Source organism: Phocoena sinus, chromosome 4, assembly GCF_008692025.1.
Source record: "Phocoena sinus isolate mPhoSin1 chromosome 4, mPhoSin1.pri, whole genome shotgun sequence".
NCBI classification, from domain to species: domain Eukaryota; kingdom Metazoa; phylum Chordata; class Mammalia; order Artiodactyla; family Phocoenidae; genus Phocoena; species Phocoena sinus.
In genome coordinates, this window is record NC_045766.1 from 50,125,859 (window position 1) to 50,146,220 (window position 20,362).

Consider the following 20,362-nt stretch of genomic DNA (forward strand, 5'->3'; position numbering starts at 1 on the left):
AACTCCTCTAAAAACCCGGCTTTACTGCAAGTTTGTAATGAAGATGTAACACTTTTACTTCTTATACCATGACTTCCATTTTGTGGTATAAGTAGGGGCAATTACTCTGGTTAGAGATTCTAGCCTGGGTGAGGCTGAGTTAATAAATAGCCTCTAGCACTAGCAAGGGGTATCTTCATTAAGGCGATAATGTGTCAGGAGTGCTAAGTAGGTTACCATGGTATTTGGGTTTCAGCCTGGACTCTGTCTTTTCCTGAAATTAAAAATGTTCATTCTTCAGTAAAAGGTGCTTCCTTACACAGCAAAGCGGAGGAACATTAAATGGGTGAAATGACTGGGGCTCAGGAACTCAACTGCAAAGGCTGATTAATGCATGGATACTTTAAGATAAGTATCGACTGACAGGTTTTGTAAAAAAGCTGTTTAATCTCTGTATCCGTCCATCCATCTGGAGGGAATGTTCGCTAGCATGTGGAAAAGCTGCTGCTCTCCTTCAGAAAACCCTGCCCACACACAGGACCAGCTAACCCACAGGATTAGGTCTAATTCATCTCTGAATACACAGAGTCTAGCACACAGCAGATGTTCAAAAAATGTTTGCTAAATGAGTGCATAAATTCTGCTTACCCTTAGGCCAAATCAGCCTAAGAGACATTTTGAATTGTGTGTGGTTCTACATTTTGAATTGTGTGTGGTTCTGACTTCGAGCAGCATTTGAAGACAGCGGATTGTCCTCAGATGCTGGGATGAAGCCCTGGAAACTGGGAGAAACAGTTGGCCTGTGTAGGGACAAGGCAGTGTGGTTGGATTAACTCATATAGAACTTCTCAAAGTGTCCCCGGGCCAGCAGATTCAGATTCTGAATCTACTAAAGATCCTGGATAACGTATGGGAAGTTACATTATTTCCAAAATTTTACAGTTAACTATAAAAGGACAAACGGTAACATTATATTGCAGTTCTAAGTAATCCCGTTTCACTGTGAAAATATTAATTTTCCAAGACTTGAGGGGAAACACTTAAAATGTAAGGCCTGTTTTTTTTATCCTCATGCCTCTTATGCCTGTGTCTCATGGAAATATTATTTAGCAGAGAAGTACAAAATAGTCCTGATGGGAGGGAGAAGGATCCAGAAGCTGCCAGTCTAAACTGTCCAGCCTACCTGTGCTGTTTTTCTGTTACTGTGATTAAGCTGATGGATGATTCTGAGCAAAATATATTTTCTTTTTACATTTTTTCTCAAATATCTATAATCGTAAATGTCATCTCACTAGTTTGAGAAAGGGGCTTTGAAAGCTCTTGGAAAGATAAAGGTTAAAATTTAAGGAATTTTCTAGCCAAACCTCAGTTATTTAGAAAATTCTGGTAGAGGACACTATTTCTCCGGTGCCCAATTAACATTAACTTCATTGCCTAGTACATAGTAGTAGAAGGTAAGGTAACATATCAGATTATATAGATATTGCCGTTATGAAAAATTTGAAATTTCTGTTCTTTATCAGTAAACAAAAGCATGAACAACTGATGTCTCTAAAATCTATAACATAATTAAACGAATCTCATTCTAAGCTTTATATGTTCTTAAATTTGTGTTTTTCTTTTATGTAAGCATATATTAGACATTAAACTTAACCAGTAACATAGCAACTGGTTGATGATTAATTCAGATGGTATGAAAAGCATTTACCAAGTTGGTCTAATCTGTTCCACATTTGTATCATAATTTCTTGTCACTAATAAAAGTTCAGGTGGCTAATGGATTCTGCTCCTTTTTCTAGGTTTATTTCAATCTACAGAGGACCCAGCCACACCTATAAGGTCCAGAGGCTGACTGAATTCACATGCTACTCCTTCAGAATCCAGGCAGCCAGCGAGGCTGGGGAAGGGCCTTTCTCGGAAACCTACACCTTCAGCACAACCAAGAGTGTCCCCCCCAACATCAAAGGTTTGTGGACCGTGTATTCAGTCATGCTCTTCTGTGAGAGTGAGGAAATGTTGGGATTTAAGAGGAGGAGGCTCGATTCTGACCTTGAGTATGCTCTCCTAATATTTCTCATATCAGCAAGATAGAATCGAAAGAATGTTCTAAAAGAGATGGTTGAGAAATGGGTTCTCTAGGGGAAATGAGAGGCCTAAAGGGAGAGGGCTTACCGGTAATGACTCTTCTCAAGTATGTGTAAATTATTATCACAGATAATTTAATGGTGAGACAGTCTCTCCCCCACGGGGGATAGATGGACAAAGAAAAGAAGCCGACCTGAGTGGCAGATGTTGGGTTAGGAATGCGGGTGAATTCCTGGTGATGGAGCACTTATGGCAGGTCACCATGAGAGGTTTGAGTGTCTCTCTTCAGCGCTTCGCACGCATCTTCGGATGACCGTGGTGCGTCAGTAGATTAGAGGCCGGTGTAGGCAACATCCACAGCCTTTCCTCCAGCCTGCAGCCCCCACTGGAAGGCTGTAGCAGTGGCCTGTTCTCACCTCCTGGAGTATTTGTCTTGAGGTTTGTGAATGACTGGTTTACCCTCTGCCCCCTACATGGGATCAGGGAGTGAGCGAAAGCCACGCGCCCAAGGCTCTCCCTCCCCCGGGTCTGCTGAGCCCTCATCTCCCATTTTCAGCCACTGCACAGCCGACTGGCCAAGCCGGGCAGACAGCAACAGGGCAGAGCTGGCTCAGCCCTTCCCACCTAGCGTTGGGCCCAGTCCCAGCCCCTCATGGACTCCTGAGCCTGCACCCTCACCTCCCCGGTAGTGTGATTCTTGTGAGGGTCCCTGCTGCCTGTCTTTGCTTTATCCAGCTGCTGCCCGAAATGACTCTGAGGCTGACAGACAAGCAGCCCACCTGAACCAGGTTTTACATGGGGTAAAGTGAGGGTTGGCTGTATTATTTGGGTGGCTAGGCAGTAAGCACAATTTGTTAAGAAGGTTCTGTCTGTGTCTGGCCCCAGGAGAAAAGCCATTTGACTTACTGCTTCTGCACAGAGGCGCTGTATCAGCTACACCAGGGCACGGAGTGCGTTACAGGAGGGTGCGGGGCCTCCAGGGCCTGGGTCAGGGTCTGACCACAGTCTGGTTGCATTCTGTGAAGGTTTCCCATCGTTCCTTTCAGGGCACTTTATGGTAAATACCTTCCCCCTGCTCCCCTGCCCCTCAGTGGTCCAGAAGCCCTTTGGCTTCTTCATGTGACGAAGATAACTGGTATAAATGGATGTATACTTGCTGGGTCACTTGGGCAGTAAATGCCCTGGCCCTTTGGTGTAGCTTCGCCTTTCAGCTCTAACAGAGGAGATTCCTGAGCACGCTGTGGCTGATAGGTTTGTTGTTGTAACAGGAAGGCTTGCCACACTTACCAATTAGCTAAATAACTTCAGGGGTCTTCCCAGCACTACCTTAGCCTCTGAAGGTGATTATTGGGGGCGATTCATTCTGTGGAAAATACAACACCAAATTGATAGCCCTTGCAGGTCGTGGTACACCTTCTTCAGGAGGACAGTGTCCTCACACTGCCACACGATCAGGTGTTCCTCCTCTCATTCTTAGATTTAGGAAATTGTCTTAGCTGGAGGACTGTTTAAGTCTGATGAGATTATTTCGTTTTCCATAAATTGTAGTTTTGGCCAACTAATATAGACTTTTTTTTTAAGACAACTGTTATTTTTCTGAAACAGCATTATACAGAATTGAAAGTAGAAACAACTGCCTCTGAAGAATTCATGTAATTAGAAATTTAAAAATTAGAAATTAAAAATAAGGGCATTCAGCAAGAGCAGTTACACATGCTAGTTACAAAATGGAAAAATATCAGATATTGAATTAAGCTGTAGAGATACAGTATAAGCTGTAAGAAAATATTTTAAAATTCTACAACATGTAAGTGCTTTGCTGCAAACTAACGTAAGTTCACTTTAATCTGGAACAATGAGTCCAGTAGGTAAAAAATAAACTAAAAAATATAAACGTAAGGTAACTTTTAAAGTCTTACCTCAAATGCCACCGGCTCCTCGGACCTTTCTTAGACTCTCACACGGATGTGACTTCCTTCCCCTGGGACTCCCCAACATTTTGTTTGTACCTCTCATTTTAATGTGCCTTACACTTAGGTTTGTTTGTACTTGTTTCATACCTTCCTCTCCCCTTCCCTCAACTAGATCTTCATTTCCTCGAAAGCACTATTTATGGTACCTATTTTTGCATCCCCCAAAGAACCTAACACAGGGCTTAATCATAGAAGGTGCTCATTAGCCATCAAAAAAATAACAAAAATGCAACCCAGGCCAAATAGTTACTAATAGGACAGCGAGCAAAGGGTTCTTCGCCAATGGCTTGCTAGGCATGGAATGTCTTCTCTGTGTAAAGGGTACCCTGCTAGTTTTCTAGGAGGCTGGGCAAATAAACTCCCCTCTCAGGGTGGGCACAAGCATTCTCTCTCTCTCTGGGTTCTCACTAATATTACTAAAATATGGGCTATTCCTCTGATACTTTGAATTTTGAGCTTGGATGTGTGGATTTGTTTTTCAGCACCTCGAGTAACACAGTTAGAAGGAAATTCATGTGAAATTTTATGGGAGACGGTACCACCCATGAAAGGCGATCCTGTCAACTACATTCTGCAGGTATTGGTTGGAAGAGAATCTGAGTACAAACAGGTAAGAAGCAGCGTGCGTGGCACGTGCGTGGCCTATCAGGGTCTGGCTGGCTCCTTGCCTCTGCCTTTGCGGTGAATAATTTAGTAGCCAGTGAACTACATTTTTCTCAAAATTGGTCGTAGAAACTGCCTCACTTGTACCCATTACCTAATTCTTTAGGGTATAGTAGCTCTAGCTTACATTTTATTTTGTATGTGGTGGTATTCTTAAATTTTCAGTTCCACAAGCATAATCTTGTGAAGGGTTTTAAGTTCTGTATTTGTATCTGATATTCATATGTATTGGAAACTAAAGTGGCAGTGGTTTTACTTTATAGGGAAGTAGTGTCAACCTAATTACTAAAGCCCATGTCTGTTTGCCTTTTTTATGGAAGTTATAATTGAAGGATAAGGAAAATGACCTATCAGCCCTTGAGGCCTGTGATTCAGAAGCTCTGGGTCACTGCTTGTCACCCTTTACTGTGCATAGGATCACCTGAGTATCTGTTAAAAATTCAGATTCTGATTCAGTAGGTCTGGGGTCGAGGTTCAAGCGCCCAGGTGACATTGATGTTGCTGGTCCATGGATCGTGGTTTGAGTAGCAAGGCTATACAGTTCACATGATAAACCCATACACGAAAGAATGTGATTGGACTATAACCAGATAAAGAATTTGGGTTTACCATTCTTGACACCCTTTTCGATCCTAATTCTTCCAAAGCCACACATTATCTTGTCACTGGATGTGAAGGATTCAGAGACTTTGTGGCTTTCCATAATGTTCCCAGGAACTTAATAATTATGTGAAATCAGAATATAACATTGTTACTCCATTAGAAAAGCTGAGGACCCATTCCTTACCAGCACTTTTAATAGAGGAATGCATTTATGTCAAACTCAAGAAGTTGAAGATAAATGCCACTGCCTTCCGAATCATTAACATAATTTGCGAACACTTCTTTGTATTCAACTATTGAGGCTCCAGGTACACAAAACAAGTAGAAAATAATTTGATTCACAGTTTTTGTTAATTTGCTGGTTAATATTCCTCGTATAATAATAAAGAATACTTGTAAATAAAAATGTGTAAAAAGAATCAAAGAAAACTTTAGTAAATTTTACTGTACTTTGTTAACATGAAGTGCCAGATAAAAGAATGAACTGCTTTAAGCACATTTTGCAAAAACTTGTTTTAAACATGACAGGCACCACCAGTATTGATTAACATCAGTGGATGATTTCACCAGTTTCCATCATTCCTCTGAAATAAGAGCAAAACCACTCTTGTTTCCTTTCACCTTACAGTCTCGTTTTATACAGTATATTTCACTTCACAGTCAGTAATTTTATGTCTGCAGTTGTTTCACCTTACCACAAATACATTACTGGTTTCAGAGTCTCAGCGCACATGAAGAGCAGAGTATTTTCCCTGCTAGATTTAGTCATCTTTAACACCAGTAGCCATTGTCCTGTCGCATAGCAATGTAACAAATGGCTAAAGATGAAATGTTACCAAATTTTACAACATATCACTTGACACTTAACAATATTCACTTGCCAGCAGTACATTCATTGCATGTTCATCGTTGTATTTTATAAACCTTTTTATTCCACCACCGTGCTTTTCCAACCTGTTCTTGGAAAAAATGTTCTGCTTCTCAAAGCATACTGATTGCTGATTTACATTGAAAAAGCATTGTTTACTCAATATCTATACACATTCATAAATTAGATTTCACTGGCAGATTGGCTATTTTGAATCTTGCTATTTGTCTAATGTTGTATATTTTGTCTCATGAACATACAAATACGAATACACAATTACATATATGCTTCAAAAGATATTTCTTATTGTAAACAGCTATAAATAAGAGTTTCTTGTTGAAAGTAGGTGAAAACACAGTACACCAGGGCGGGCTCAGTAGCTGGGGAATTAGCATTCTTCTCGTAACCGTGTATTTCCTGCATTTACCAAGAAATGATTAAGGCAGGTAGTGGTACTTGAAAAGCCACCGTTGAGTCAGGGACAATTTGTACTGAGTTTTTTGCTTCTCCCTATTCAATAGACATTAACTTAAACATGATGTTTTGAGTACTTCATTCAGTTGTTCTGGACACGAGATAGGGAATGAAATCTATTTATCTTATGTGTGCAGAGTAATGGTTAAAATAATTATAGTCCAGAGATAACAGGCTTTGAATTCATAGAGGCAAAGCAAAAGAAAATGAGAGGTCATCAGTGCAGAGCATACACCACAGCAGAGCTATGGGCTTATATTGGAAGCACTGTGTATACTTCAATTACAGCACTAATCAGGCAGGATCCACTAATGTGTGGGCTTGTGTTATTCATTTTTATTTTCCCAGGTCTGGCACATAGCTAGGCACTCAGTAAATGTTTCTTGCGTGCATGAAAGAGGCAGTTTCACAGGAACAGGGTGATTTATACTTGCAGTGCTGAGAATCAGTAAACTTCACCATAGGGGGGATTTAGAAGTGATGTTTGTAACTGAGGTGAAAAAATCACCCATAATAGAACAGTGTCCTTCTGTTCCCCTAGCTCATTTTTACAGGCAGCATATGGTAAGGGCCAAGTCTTTTTCTGATATTTTGCTGGAAACATTGACTTTAACTCTGTAATTAGCTTTCTTTGGTTGAGCTATCATGATGTGGGGCGAGCATCTGGTTCTAATTATGAGACTGTCTATTACAGTATTAATTAAGTCCTCACCTAAAGTTTTACTCTGTATTAGAATGCATGCATATATTGATTTGGCTTTTCTGCCATTTAAAAAAATGTTTCAAGCACAAGCTTTTTTCAAGAACCTTAAAACTTCAAACAGTATTAATTGTAAAGCATTCTCTTTTTGTAAAAAACATCTTTATTGGGGTATAATTGCTTTACAATGGTGTGTTAGTTTCTGCTTTATAACAAAGTGAATCAGCTATCCATATACATATGTTCCCTTATCTCTTCCCTCTTGCGTCTCCCTCCCTCCCATCCTCCCTGTGCCACCCCTCCAGGCGGTCACAAAGCACTGAGCTGATCTCCCTGTGCTATGCGGCTGCTTCCCACTAGCTATCTACCTTACGTTTGGTAGTGTATATACATCCATGCCTCTCTCTCGCTTTGTCACAGCTCACCCTTCCCCCTCCCCATATCCTCAATTCCGTTCTCCAGTAGGTCTGTGTCTTTATTCCTGTCTTATCGCTAGGTTCTTCATGACATATTTTTTTAATTTTCTAAAATTCCATATATATATGTGTTAGCATACAGTATTTGTCTTTCTCTTTCTGACTTACTTCACTCTGTATGACAGACTCTAGGTCTATCCACCTCATTACAAATAGCTCAATTTCGTTTCTTTTTATGGCTGAGTAATATTCCATTGTATATATGTGCCACATCTTCTTTATCCATTCATCCGATGATGGGCGCTTACGTTGTTTCCATCTCCTGGCTATTGTAAATAGAGCTGCAATGAACATTTTGGTACATGACTCTTTTTGAATTTTGGTTTTCTCCGGGTATATGCCCAGTAGTCGGATTGCTGGGTCATACGGTAGTTCTATTTGTGGATTTTTACGGAACCTCCATACTGTTCTCCATAGTGGCTGTACCAATTCATATTCCCACCAGCAGTGGAAGTGTTCCCTTTTTTCCACACCCTCTCCAGCATTAATTGTTGCTAGATTTTTTGATGATGGCCATTCTGACTGGTGTGGGATGATATCTCATTGTAGTTTTGATTTGCATTTCTCTAATGATTAATGATGTTGAGCATTCTTTCATGTGTTTGTTGGCAGTCTGTATATCTTCTTGGGAGAAATGTCTATTTAGGTCTTCTGCCCATTTTTGGATTGGGTTGTTGGTTTTTTTGTTACTGAGCTGCATGAGCTGCTTGTAAATTTTGGAAATTAATCCTTTGTCAGTTGCTACATTTGCAAATATTTTCTCCCATTCTGAGGGTTGTCTTTTGGTCTTGTTTATGGTTTCCTTTGCTGTGCAAAAGCTTTTAAGTTTCATTAGGTCCCATTTGTTTATTTTTGGTTTTATTTCCATTGCTCTAGGAGGTGGGTCAAAAAGGATCTTGCTGTGATTTATGTCATAGAGTGTCCTGCCTATGTTTTCCTCTAAGAGTTTGATAGTTTCTGGCCTTACATTTAGGTCTTTAATCCATTTTGAGCTTATTTTTGTGTATGGTGTTAGGGAGTGATCTAATCTCATACTTTTACATGTACCTGTCCAGTTTTCCCAGCACCGCTTATTGAAGAGGCTGTCCTTTCTCCACTGTACATTCCTGCCTCCTTTATCAAAGATAAGTGACCATGTGCGTGGGTTTATCTCTGGGCTTTCTAACCTGTTCCATTGATCTATATTTCTGTTTTTGTGCCAGTACCATACTCTCTTGATTACTGTAGCTTTGTAGTATAGTCTGAAGTCAGGGAGCCTGATTCCTCCAGCTCCATTTTTCGTTCTCAAGATTGCTTTGGCTATTCGGGGTCTTTTGTGTTTCCATACAAATTGTGAAATTTTTTGTTCTAGAAAAATGCCAGTGGTAGTTTGATGGGGATTGCATTGAATCTGTAGATTGCTTTGGGTAGTAGAGTCATTTTCACAATGTTGATTCTTCCAATCCAAAAACATGGTATCTCTCTCCATCTATTTGTATCATCTTTAATTTCTTTCATCAGTGTCTTATACTTTTCTGCATACAGGTCTTTCGTCTCCTTAGGTAGGTTTATTCCTAGATATTTTATTCTTTTTGTTGCAGTGGTAAATGGGAGTGTTTTCTTGATTTCACTTTCAGATTTTTCATCATTAGTGTATAGGAGTGCAAGAGATTTCTGTGCATTAATTTTGTATCCTGCAACTTTACCAAATTAATTGATTAGCTCTAGTAGTTTTCTTGTAGCATCTTTAGGATTCTCTACGTATAGTATCATGACATCTGCAAACAGTGACAGCTTTACTTCTTCTTTTCCGATTTGGATTCCTTTTATTTCCTTTTCTTCTCTGATTGCTGTGGCGAAAACTTCCATAACTATATTGAATAAGAGTGGTGAGAGTGGGCAAGCTTGTCTTGTTCCTGATCTTAGTGGAAATGCTTTCAGTTTCTCACCATTGAGGATGATACTGGCTGTGGGTTTGTCATATATGGCCTTTATTATGTTGAGATAAGTTCCCTCTATGCCTACTTTCTGCAGGGTTTTTATCATAAATGGGTGTTGAATTTTGTCAAAAGTTTTCTCTGCATGTATTGAGATGATCATATGGTTTTTCTCCTTCAATTTGTTAATATGGTTTATCACGTTGATTGTTTTGCATATATTGAAGAATCCTTGCATTCCTGGAATAAACCCCACTTCATCATGGTGTATGATCCTTTTAATGTGCTGTTGGATTCTGTTTGCTAGTATTTTGTTGAGGATTTTTGCATCTATGTTCATCAGTGATATTGGCCTGTAGTTGTCTTTCTTTGTGACATCCTTGTCTGGTTTTGGTATCAAGGTGATGGTGTCCTCGTAGAATGAATTTGGGAGTGTTCCTCCCCCTGCTATATTTTGGGAGAGTTTGAGAAGGATAGGTGTTAGCTCTTCTCTAAATGTTTGATAGAATTCTCCTGTGAAGCCATCTGGTCCTGGGCTTGGGCTTTTGTTTGTTGGAAGATTTTTAATCACAGTTTCAATTTCAGTGCTTGTGATTGGTGTGTTCATATTTTCTATTTCTTCCTGATTCAGTCTTGGCAGGTTGTGCCTTCCTAAGAATTTGTCCATTTCTTCCAGGTTGTCCATTTTATTGGCATAGAGTTGCTTGTAGTAATCTCTCATGATCTTTTGTATTTCTGCAGTCAGATGTTAATTCTTTTTCATTTCTATTTCTATTGATTTGAGTCTTCTCCCTTTTTTTCTTGATTAGTCTGGCTAATGGTTTATCTATTTTGTTTGTTTATCTTCTCAAAGAACCAGCTTTTAGTTTTATTGATATTTGCTGTTGTTTCCTTCATTTCTTTTTCATTTATTTCTGATCTGATTTTTATGATTTCTTTCCTTCTGCTAACTTTGGGGTTCTTTTGTTCTTTCTCTAGTTGCTTTAGGTGCAAGGTTAGGTTGTTTATTCGAGATGTTTCCTGTTTCTTAAGTTGGGCTTCTATTGCTATAAACTTCCCTCTTAGAACTGCTTTTGCTGCATCCCATAGGTTTTGGGTTGTCGTGTCTCCATTGTCATTTGTTTCTAGGTATTTTTTTATTTCCTCTTTGATTTCTTCAGTGAGCACTTCGTTATTAAGTATTGTTTAGCCTCCATGTGTTTGTATTTTTTACAGATCTTTTCCTGTAATTGATATATAGTCTCATGGTGTTGTGGTCAGAAAAGATACTTGATACAATTTCAGTTTTCTTAAATTTACCAAGGCTTGATTTGTGACCCAAGAGATGCTCTATCCTGGAGAATGTTCCATAAGCACTTGAGAAAATTGTGTATTCTGTTGTTTTGGATGGAATGTCCTATAAATATCAATTAAGTCCATCTTGTTTAATGTATCATTTAAAGATTGTGTTTCCTTATTTATTTTCATTTTGGATGATCTGTCCATTGGTGAAAGTGGGGTGTTAAAGTCCCCTACTATAAATGTGTTACTGTCAATTTCCCTTTTTATGGCTGTTAGTATTTGCCTTATATATTGAGGTGCTCCTATGTTGGGTGCATAAATATTTACAATTGTTATATCTTCTTCTTGGATCTGTCCCTTGATCATTATGTAGTGTCCTTCTTTGTCTTTTCTAATAGTCTTTATTTTAAAGTCTATTTTGTCTGATATGAGAATTGCTACTCCAGCTTTCTTTTGGTTTCCATTTGCATGGAATATCTTTTTCCATCCCCTTACTTTCCGTCTGTATGTGTCTCTAGATCTGAAGTGGGTCTCTTGTAGACAGCATATATATGGGTCTTGTTTTTGCATCCATTCAGCCAATCTGTGTCTTTTGGTGGGAGCGTTTAGTCCATTTACATTTAAGGTAATTATTGATATGTATGTTCCCATTCCCATTTTCTAAATTGTTTTTGGTTCGTTATTATAGGTCTTTTCCTTCTCTTGTGTTTCTTGCCTAGAGAAGTTCTTTTAGCATTTGTTGTAAAGCTGGTTTGGTGGTGGTGAACTCTCTCAGCTTTTGCTTGTCTGTAAAGGTTTTAATGTCTCCATCAAATCTGAATGAGATCCTTGTTGAGTAATCTTGGTTGTAGGTTTTTCTCCTTCAGCACTTTCAGTATGTCCTGCCACTCCCTTCTGGTTGCAGAGTTTCTGCTGAGAGATCAGCTGTTAACCTTATGGGGATTCCCTTGTGTGTTATTTGTTGTTTTTCCCTTGCTGCTTTTAATATGCTTTCTTTGTATTTAGTTTTTGACAGTTTTATTAATATGTGTCTTGGAGTATTTCTCCTTGTATTTATCCTGTATGGGACTCTCTGTGCTTCCTGGACTTGATTAACTACTTCCTTTCCCATATTAGGGAAGTTTTCAACTATAATCTCTTCAAATATTTTCTCAGTCCCTTTCTTTTTCTCTTCTTCTTCTGGAACCCCTATAATTCGAATGTTGGTGCGTTTAATGTTGTCCCAGAGGTCTCTGAGACTGTCCTCAGTTCTTTCCATTCTTTCTTCTTTATTCTGCTCTGCAGTAGTTATTTCCACTATTTTATCTTCCAGGTCACTTATCCATTCTTCTGCCTCAGTTATTCTGCTATGGATCCCATCTAGAGTATTTTTCATTTCATTTATTGTGTTATTCATCATTGTTTGTTTCATCTTTAGTTCTTCTAGGTCCTTGTTAAATGTTTCTTGCATTTTGTCTATTCTATTTCCAAGATTTTGGATCATCTTTACTATCATTATTCTGAATTCTTTTTCAGGTAGACTGCCTATTTCCTCTTCATTTATTAGGTCTGGTGGGTTTTTATCTTGCTCCTTCATCTGCTGTGTCTTTTTCTGTCTTCTCATTTTGCTTATCTTACTGTGCTTGGAGTCTCCTTTTTGCAGGCTGCAGGTTTGTAGTTCCTGTTGATTTTGGTGTCTGTCCCCAGTGGCTAAGGTTGGTTCAGTGGGTTGTGTAGGCTTCCTGGTGGAGGGGACTAGTTAGTGCCTGTGTTCTGGTGGATGAGGCTGGATCTTGTCTCTCTGGTGGGCAGGTCCACGTCTGCTGGTGTGTTTTGGGGTGTCTGTGGACTTAATATGATTTTAGGCAGCCTCTCTGCTGATGGGTGGAGTTGTGTTCCTGTCATGCTAGTTGTTTGGCATAGGATGTCCAGCAGTGTAGCTTGCTGGTCGTTGAGTGAAGCTGGGTGCTGGTGTTGAGTTGGAGATCTCTGGGAGATTTTTGCCGTTTGATATTATGTGGAGCTGGGAGGTCTCTTGTTGACCAGTGTCCTGAAGTTGGCTCTCCCACCTCAGAGGCACAGCACTGACTGCTGGCTGCAGCACCAAGAGCCTTTCATCCACACGGCTCAGAATAAAAGGGAGAAAAAGTAGAGAGATAGAAGAAAGAAAGAAAGGAGGGAAGGAAGAAGGAAAAGGAGGGAGGGAGGAAGGAAGGAAGGAAAAAAACGGACAGATAGAACCTTAGGACAAATGGTGGAAGCAAAGCTATACAGACAAAATCTCACACAGAAGCATACACATACACATTCACAAAAAGAGGAAAAGGGAAAAAAATCATAGATCTCGCTCCTAAATTCCACCTCTTCAATTTGGGATCATTCCTTGTCTATTCAGGTATTCCACAGATGCAGGGTACATCAAGTTGATTGTGGAGCTTTAATCCGCTGCTCCCAAGGCTGCTGGGAGAGATTTCCCTTTCTCTTCTTTGTTCTCACAGCTCCCAGGGGCTCAGCTTTGGATTTGGCCCCGCCTCTGCGTGTAGGTTGCTGGAGGGCATCTGGAGGGCGTCTGTTTTTTGCTCAGACAGGACGGGGTTAAAGGAGCCGCTGATTCGGAGGCTCTGGCTCACTCAGGCCGGGGGGGAGGGAGGGGCTCGGAGCGCGGGGCAAGCCTGTGGCAGCAGAGGCCAGCGTGACATTGCACCAGCCTGAGGCGCGCCATGCATTCTGCCGGCGGAGTTGTCCCTGGATCCCAGTGGTGGCGGGCTGCACAGGCTCCCCGGAAGAGGGGTGTGGATAGTGACCTGTGCTCACACACAGGCCCCTTGGTGGCAGCAGCAGCAGCCTTACCATCTCCCGCCCGTCTCTGGGGTCCGAACTTTTAGCCGTGGCTCGCGCCCATCTCTGGAGCTCCTTTAAGCAGCGCTCTTAATCCCCTCTCCTCGCGCACCAGGAAACAAAGAGGGAAGAAAGAGTCTCTCTCTTGCTTCTTCGGCCACTCCAGACCTTTTCCTGGACTCCCTCCCAGCTAGCCGTGGTGCACTAACCCCTTCAGGCTGTGTTCACGCAGCCAACCCCAATCCTCTCCCTGCGCTCCGACCAAAGCCCGAGCCTCAGCTCCCAGCCCCACCCACCCCGGCGGGTGAGCAGACAAGCCTCTCAGGCTGGTGCGTGCTGGTTGGCACCGATCCTCTCTGCGGGAATCTCTCCTCTTTGCCCTCCGCACCCGTGTTGCTGTGCTCTCCTCCGCGGCCCTGAAGCTCCCCACTCCGCCTCCCACAGTCTCCGCCCACGAAGGGGCTTACTAGTGTGTGGAAACCTTTCCTCCTTCACGGCTCCCTCCCACTGGTGCAGGTCCTGTCCCTATTCTTTTGTCTCTGTTTTTTCTTTTTTTCTTTTGCCCTACCCAGGTACGTGGGGAGTTTCTTGCCTTTTTGGAGGTCTGAGGTCTTCTGCCAGCGTTCAGTAGGTGTTCTGTAGGAGTTGTCCCACGTGTAGATGTATTTCTGGTGTATCTGTGGGGAAGAAGGTGATCTCCGCGTCTTACTCTTACGCCATCTTCCCCCGAGGTCCGTAAAGCATTCTTAAAAAGAATGAAAATTGTATGTATATGCAGGTGACTGATTTTTTTTTTGCCTCACAGGACAGAACATAAACAGTTTAATATATACGTAAGAATGTAAAGCGAAATGATTCACATTCATATCCCTGTTCAGACAGCAATAATTTTTACATAAAGTATTTAAATATAAACACTGAAGGTGAGAAAAGGGTAACAAACTGCAAGAAATTATTACCTATTGGAAGTCAAAATTTGTGACAAATTATTAATTTTGTTGGTGCTCAGATTTGTTGCATTATGAAAACCTTCAAAGAATCTGAAAATTTATAGAGCTCCACATTTAACTTGATGTCATCTGTATAAATTTATTTTGTATCATTTTTAGAATATAGTATTGGGATGTGTATTGATTCTTCGTGGTATCACACAAGTTACTGTGAAGAAAGATCTTCTCTTGACCTTGAGAGGACTATTTTAAGGACTTGGAGCCTACATATTTTTTTAATAGTTTGTGATTTAATTTCCTAACACAGAAGTTAAATAGGCTGTGACCGTCTTATTGTACATTTTCTTCATCTTTGTGTAAATAAAGGGTCAAATCCAAAGCAAAGTAAGACTAGATCAAGGTGGGAATATCTAAAAGCTATCATTTGTCTTGCTGAGTCTTAAGTTTTTTAGGTTTATAGGTCCGTTTAAGTATCTGATGAAGGATATGACCCGTTCTATCAGAAGAATATTCACGCACACATCCATTTCAAATTGCATATGAAACAAATTTATATTCAGTTTCATGGCGTTCTGGTGTAGGGCCCCTGGTTCATTGAGAAACTGGTAGGTGCTGTGCACTGTGAGGGCTGCCTGGCATATAACAGAATAGCATAGTCTGTGCTCTCAGAGCTTCTGGGCCCACTGGGGTGGAAACAGCGTGCCCCCAAGAAGCAGCTCAGTAACAGTACCTTTGCCTGTCCTCTCTGGCTCAGGAGCAACAATTCCTGCCCAGCATTGCACCCTCTACAGAGGAAGTCTGCAGGTTAGTGAATTCCCACTGTAGCTGGGGGGCAAGGGAGGTGAAATCTGCCTTTTGTAGTCATGTGATATTGGAGGAATTAATTCACCTCTCTGAGCCTCAGCTGTCTTGTCGAAGTGGAGATACTGATTCTCTACCTCAGGGTTACTGTGAGCGTCAGATCTGTTCAGTCATGAGAGGGCACTGTGTAGATGGCAATGCTGGGCAGTTATGTCTCCCTTTCCAGTTCCTGGGAGAAGGATGGCATTACTAAAGAGATGCAGGCATTGGCCCAGATCCTAGCCTCCAGCAGCCTCCCCCAAAGGCTGTTTCAAAGATTTCAGCTACACAGCATGTTACTCTGAATTAAGGGTCACTGATTCTTCATTTCAATTATCTGGGTATTACTTTAAATCCTCTCATTTGGAACAAACATGTCAAAATTACTTTAAAATATATTGCACATCAAATCAAGGACAGAAATAGTCTTTGCTTGTATACTTACTGTGATATTATGATTGGTTACTTCAATAAAGATAATCTTAAATGGAACTATGCCTTTTAAATTGGGTTGAGGCAGGAGGAAGAGCCCGTAATGGTTCCCCTGTCAAAATGAATGAAAACAAAGGGGTAAGAGGCATGGCCTGCTGCCCTGCCATGGTGAGAGGCACAGTCCCATGAAAAGTCACCTCAGCTGTGCTGCAGGCCTGATGACCTTACTGATTTTGCGATCTCGTGGCTGTGATTATTTACACAAAAACAAATCAGTTATCTCAAACCTCAGGAACCAGAATCCTCAGGAAATGGGGTATTGGGATCGTTTTAATTTTTCCTTAACTAAGATCCAAAAGGCTTATTAATAAGCATTGTTGACTACTGTCAATACACTGAAAACAACTCAATCCTTGTTAACGATTCCATTTTGTATATAATCATGGCTGTGCCTGTTCTAAACCCTGTGGTGTGTGTGCGGGTTCTGATACTTAATGTTCACATGTACTTGCTTCTGGTAATCTTCCTCAAACAGTGTGGTATAAGCATATCTACTCTCAAGTACTTAAGGGTTCTAATTAGAGAACATGCACTGAGCATCTGCTTTGTTAATAGCCATTGTGCTGGTTGCTCTGGAGATAATAGAACACAGTCCCACACTCAATATATTTATCATATGTATACTTTTAAAGATAATACTAACATTGTGTTGACAGTGCTTGCAAAAAGGGGGAGCTCTTCTAATTAAAACAGTAAGAATAGCTAAAAGAAAAACAGATTTACAAATTAAAGCCCAACTTTCAATTGGACTTGTCACTGAGGAAGTTCCCTTCCATTAGATATTCATTTTTCCTTCACTAAGCTTTTTGCTTAATGGTTATGAGAAAAGTAGCACTCCTTTGCTTTCAAAATATCAATACACTTTTAGGGATCTTTAAGGAGTTAAGAGTTGGGAAGTACCATCAAAAGTAATATATAAAGTCTATGTTCAAGATTCCATGAATTGGGCTTCTGGGAAATTAAATAGACTTCTGAGCCAACTTTCTTAGAAGGAGCTAGCCATGCAAATTCTGGAAACCACAGAAATCATTTAATACTACATATAAATGAACATTTATATGTACTTTCCAAAAGTCTCTCAAACATCTGTAGGGATAGGTTATGAATTAAGTGATTTTCAGCCATGAGGTCATTGTTTGGCATAAATTAAGAGGCCACGTCACAAATGCTGCCCAAGCCTTTCCTTGGCACAGACGGGGTTGGGGAGCTGCTTTCCATACATCATATAGGAAAGGCAGTGCTTTCCTTCTGGGGCAGTGGACCCAGGATGGGGTGATCTGGAAGTGTTTCGTGGAAACACCAGGGAGGCTGTGGGACTCCCTGGGAAGACAAAGTCAGAAGGTCAAGAGAAGTGGACCTGGTATCACACCGTAGTCGTTGGATGAAGACTGAAGTGGGGAGGACGGGTTCCACCAAAGACGTGGAACCAGTGGAGCTGGAGCAGTTCCAGCGGTGAGCAGGGGTGTTTGAGTTAGATGTGGGATCTCGTCTGGGGTCTACCACTACGCTTATTCACCTGAGACCTTGAGAAATCAACAGCTTTCTGATCCTCAGTTTTATCATCTCTAAAATGGGAGTAATGCTCACCTGCCAGAGTAATCAGGAGGATTAAATTTGATAAAGGTGACTTATCTCCAGTATATTCCTTTCACAAAGCATTTTTCACATAGTTTCTCACTTAATACTCAATCCCCCTTGGGGTTAAGTTAGGTACTGTAACTCTCCCCATGTTAAAGATGAAAAAAAATAAGGCTCAAAGCTGTTACTTGCCCGAGGTGACAAGCCCAGAAAGGGTCAGAGCAAGGACCTAGACCTGGAATCCTGATGCCAGTTCCTGGTCCTGCTGTTAAGAAGAAGCTGCCCAGTGCCTCCCAGTGGCCAAGTCAGACTAGACCCAGGTCCCCAGGGTTGCACAGAAGAGCTCCAGCAGCTACAATATTTCACCCTTCGATAAGGGTAAACATTCAAGAGGTGAGGCCTCCAAAAGAATTGATGAAAGAGGCGTATCAAGAAACCTTGCAGCTAAGGCTTAGATGGCAGCTTTTCTCCAACTCCATAAACAGCCTGACATTAACTTATCACCACCATGGAGACAGAACAGATTGTATACCTGGGCCCTTGCAGACAGGAATCCAAAGCTCAGATGGCAAAGGGATTGGTAGTATGCTGTTCCCAAAGGTTGCACATCATTCCCTTCGTGAATGGTCCCAACAGTTTCGAAGAAAAGACAATACCAACTTGAGCATCTAAATTTGGGAAATTAAGAACATTCTCACAATGAAAAGGTCTCTTTAAAGAAAAAAAAAGTGTACAGCATTGTTTTCCTGAGACCACCCGCATGTTGGGAGATAATTCATAGACAGTGCTCTCATGGTGTAGATAACTCATAGACAGTGCTCTCATGGTGTAGTCTGAAATCCTGAATAGCTTGGGGCAGTCACCATGACAACGAGCTCATCTTAAAATAGCCATTTAACTCATCATTGGAACAATGACCTATGAGAAAGGAGTGGTCTCTCAGGATGGCTGGGGGTTTTCTTACAGCTCTTTTGTTCTTGGTTGCTCCAGCCCAGTTCTGTCTGTAACCCCACTTGCTAAGACACATGCCACAGTCTTTAAAGAAACAGAGTAACTCACCAGGAGGAACGTGCTTCAAATCTTATAAAGGAAAATATGAGAAACAGAATTGGTTTTCTGGGGCTTAATCACTAAATGAAAGTACAGTAAGACTCTTCAAGTCTACTTCTAAAGTTCGAAAATGGGGGAGGAAAAATCTTAAAAAGGCTGAATATCAGGTGAGCACTGGAAGTCCGATCCCTTTTCTAAACTGTGATCCTCTTGCTTGCTGTCTCTGTTTGCTCAACGCTGAGTGAGTGGCCAGTGCACTTAGGTTGTCTGGTACCATGTCCTGCTTTCTTGTAGAAGTTTACGTGCCAGGCTTTAGAAACACTGAATCTTTGTAGATTCCCACTGGCTCTCTATAGCTGGAGAGTATTTCAGACAAAGTTGAAATTGTTGGAAATACTCTATTTTCTAGGGAATTTGTATTAATGGGCAAAATTCACATCTTTACTTAAGGTGGCCTGTCACTAGGTTGGAAATGCCCCTGTCACTTTTAATCACTGTATTTTAAGAATATATTTGGAGTTGTTTTTAAGTTCTAAATAGTAGTAGTAGTAATAATAGCTAACTTTTTCTCTGCACTTACCCATGTACCAGGCATGTTTTAAGCACTTTACAGAGGCTAACTCAGTGCCACTCAGCTACAAATTGTTCAGTTAATTTTAATTTCTTGTTTAATTATTTCATCAGCCAAATCTCCTTACTGATTTGGTTGAGTTCCAGCTAGTTTCTTGCTATCTCTATTTCATATAAGACATTTTCCTCTGAGTGTTTTGAGGATCGGTACCACTTTGATTGAAGAACCACGTGACATCTCCCTCTACCACCCTCCCTCAAAGATACCTATTTTCTTCAGTCAACTCAAAGGTTGATAATCTCTAAGTAAACTGGTAGATTTCAAGTCCTCATAGTAGTAAGCCTCATGGTGATTATATCAGTGTTAACAAAGGGGAAGAAAATATCTTAGATTCTTAACGGAAAAAGGACAAGTTGGTCAAACAGACAGGAAACACTTAAGACAGACCATTAAATTAATTAAATATTAATAATTTGTGATAAATAGGACTGCATCAAAAATTTTCTTAAGAAATGATTAGGGAAGACACAAAACTGGGAGAGAATATTCACAACACATACCTGACAAAGAACTTACATCCAGATTAAGGAGCCACTACACATAAAAGCAAACAAATTAAAAATAGGCAAAACAGTTGAACACACAGACTCCTCACAAAAGAAGGTATGTGAGTGACCAAATGAGCATATGAAAAGGTGGGAAACACTTAGGCGTCAGGGAAATGCAACTGAGGTACCATTCTCACCCATTTGCATGACTAAAATATAAATGACTGACAGTAACAAATGTTGGTGAGGGTGTGGAACAACTGGAACTCTCATGCTTAGCTGGCAGGAGTGCAAAGGGACGTGCTTGGGACAGCTTTCTCATGCAGTTAGATGTAGACTTATACCCAGCCCTTCTACTCCTAGGTATTCACCCAAGAAAAAGAGAAACTTAAGTCCTCAAGATCTGTACAAAAATGTTCATAGTACTCTTACTATATAAAAACTCCAAACTGGAAACAATGCAAATATTTGTCAAAAAGCAAATGGATACATCAAAGT

General features: G+C 40.8%; 1 protein-coding gene across 1 annotated transcript in view; it reads left to right on the forward strand.

The window, feature by feature from the left end:
• Positions 1 to 20,362, forward strand: part of FNDC3B (fibronectin type III domain containing 3B) — a 358,693-nt gene that overhangs the window by 334,141 nt on the left and 4,190 nt on the right. The window contains 2 exon segments of the mRNA XM_032630063.1: positions 1,779 to 1,945; positions 4,520 to 4,647. Coding sequence (XP_032485954.1) covers positions 1,779 to 1,945; positions 4,520 to 4,647 — 295 coding nt within the window.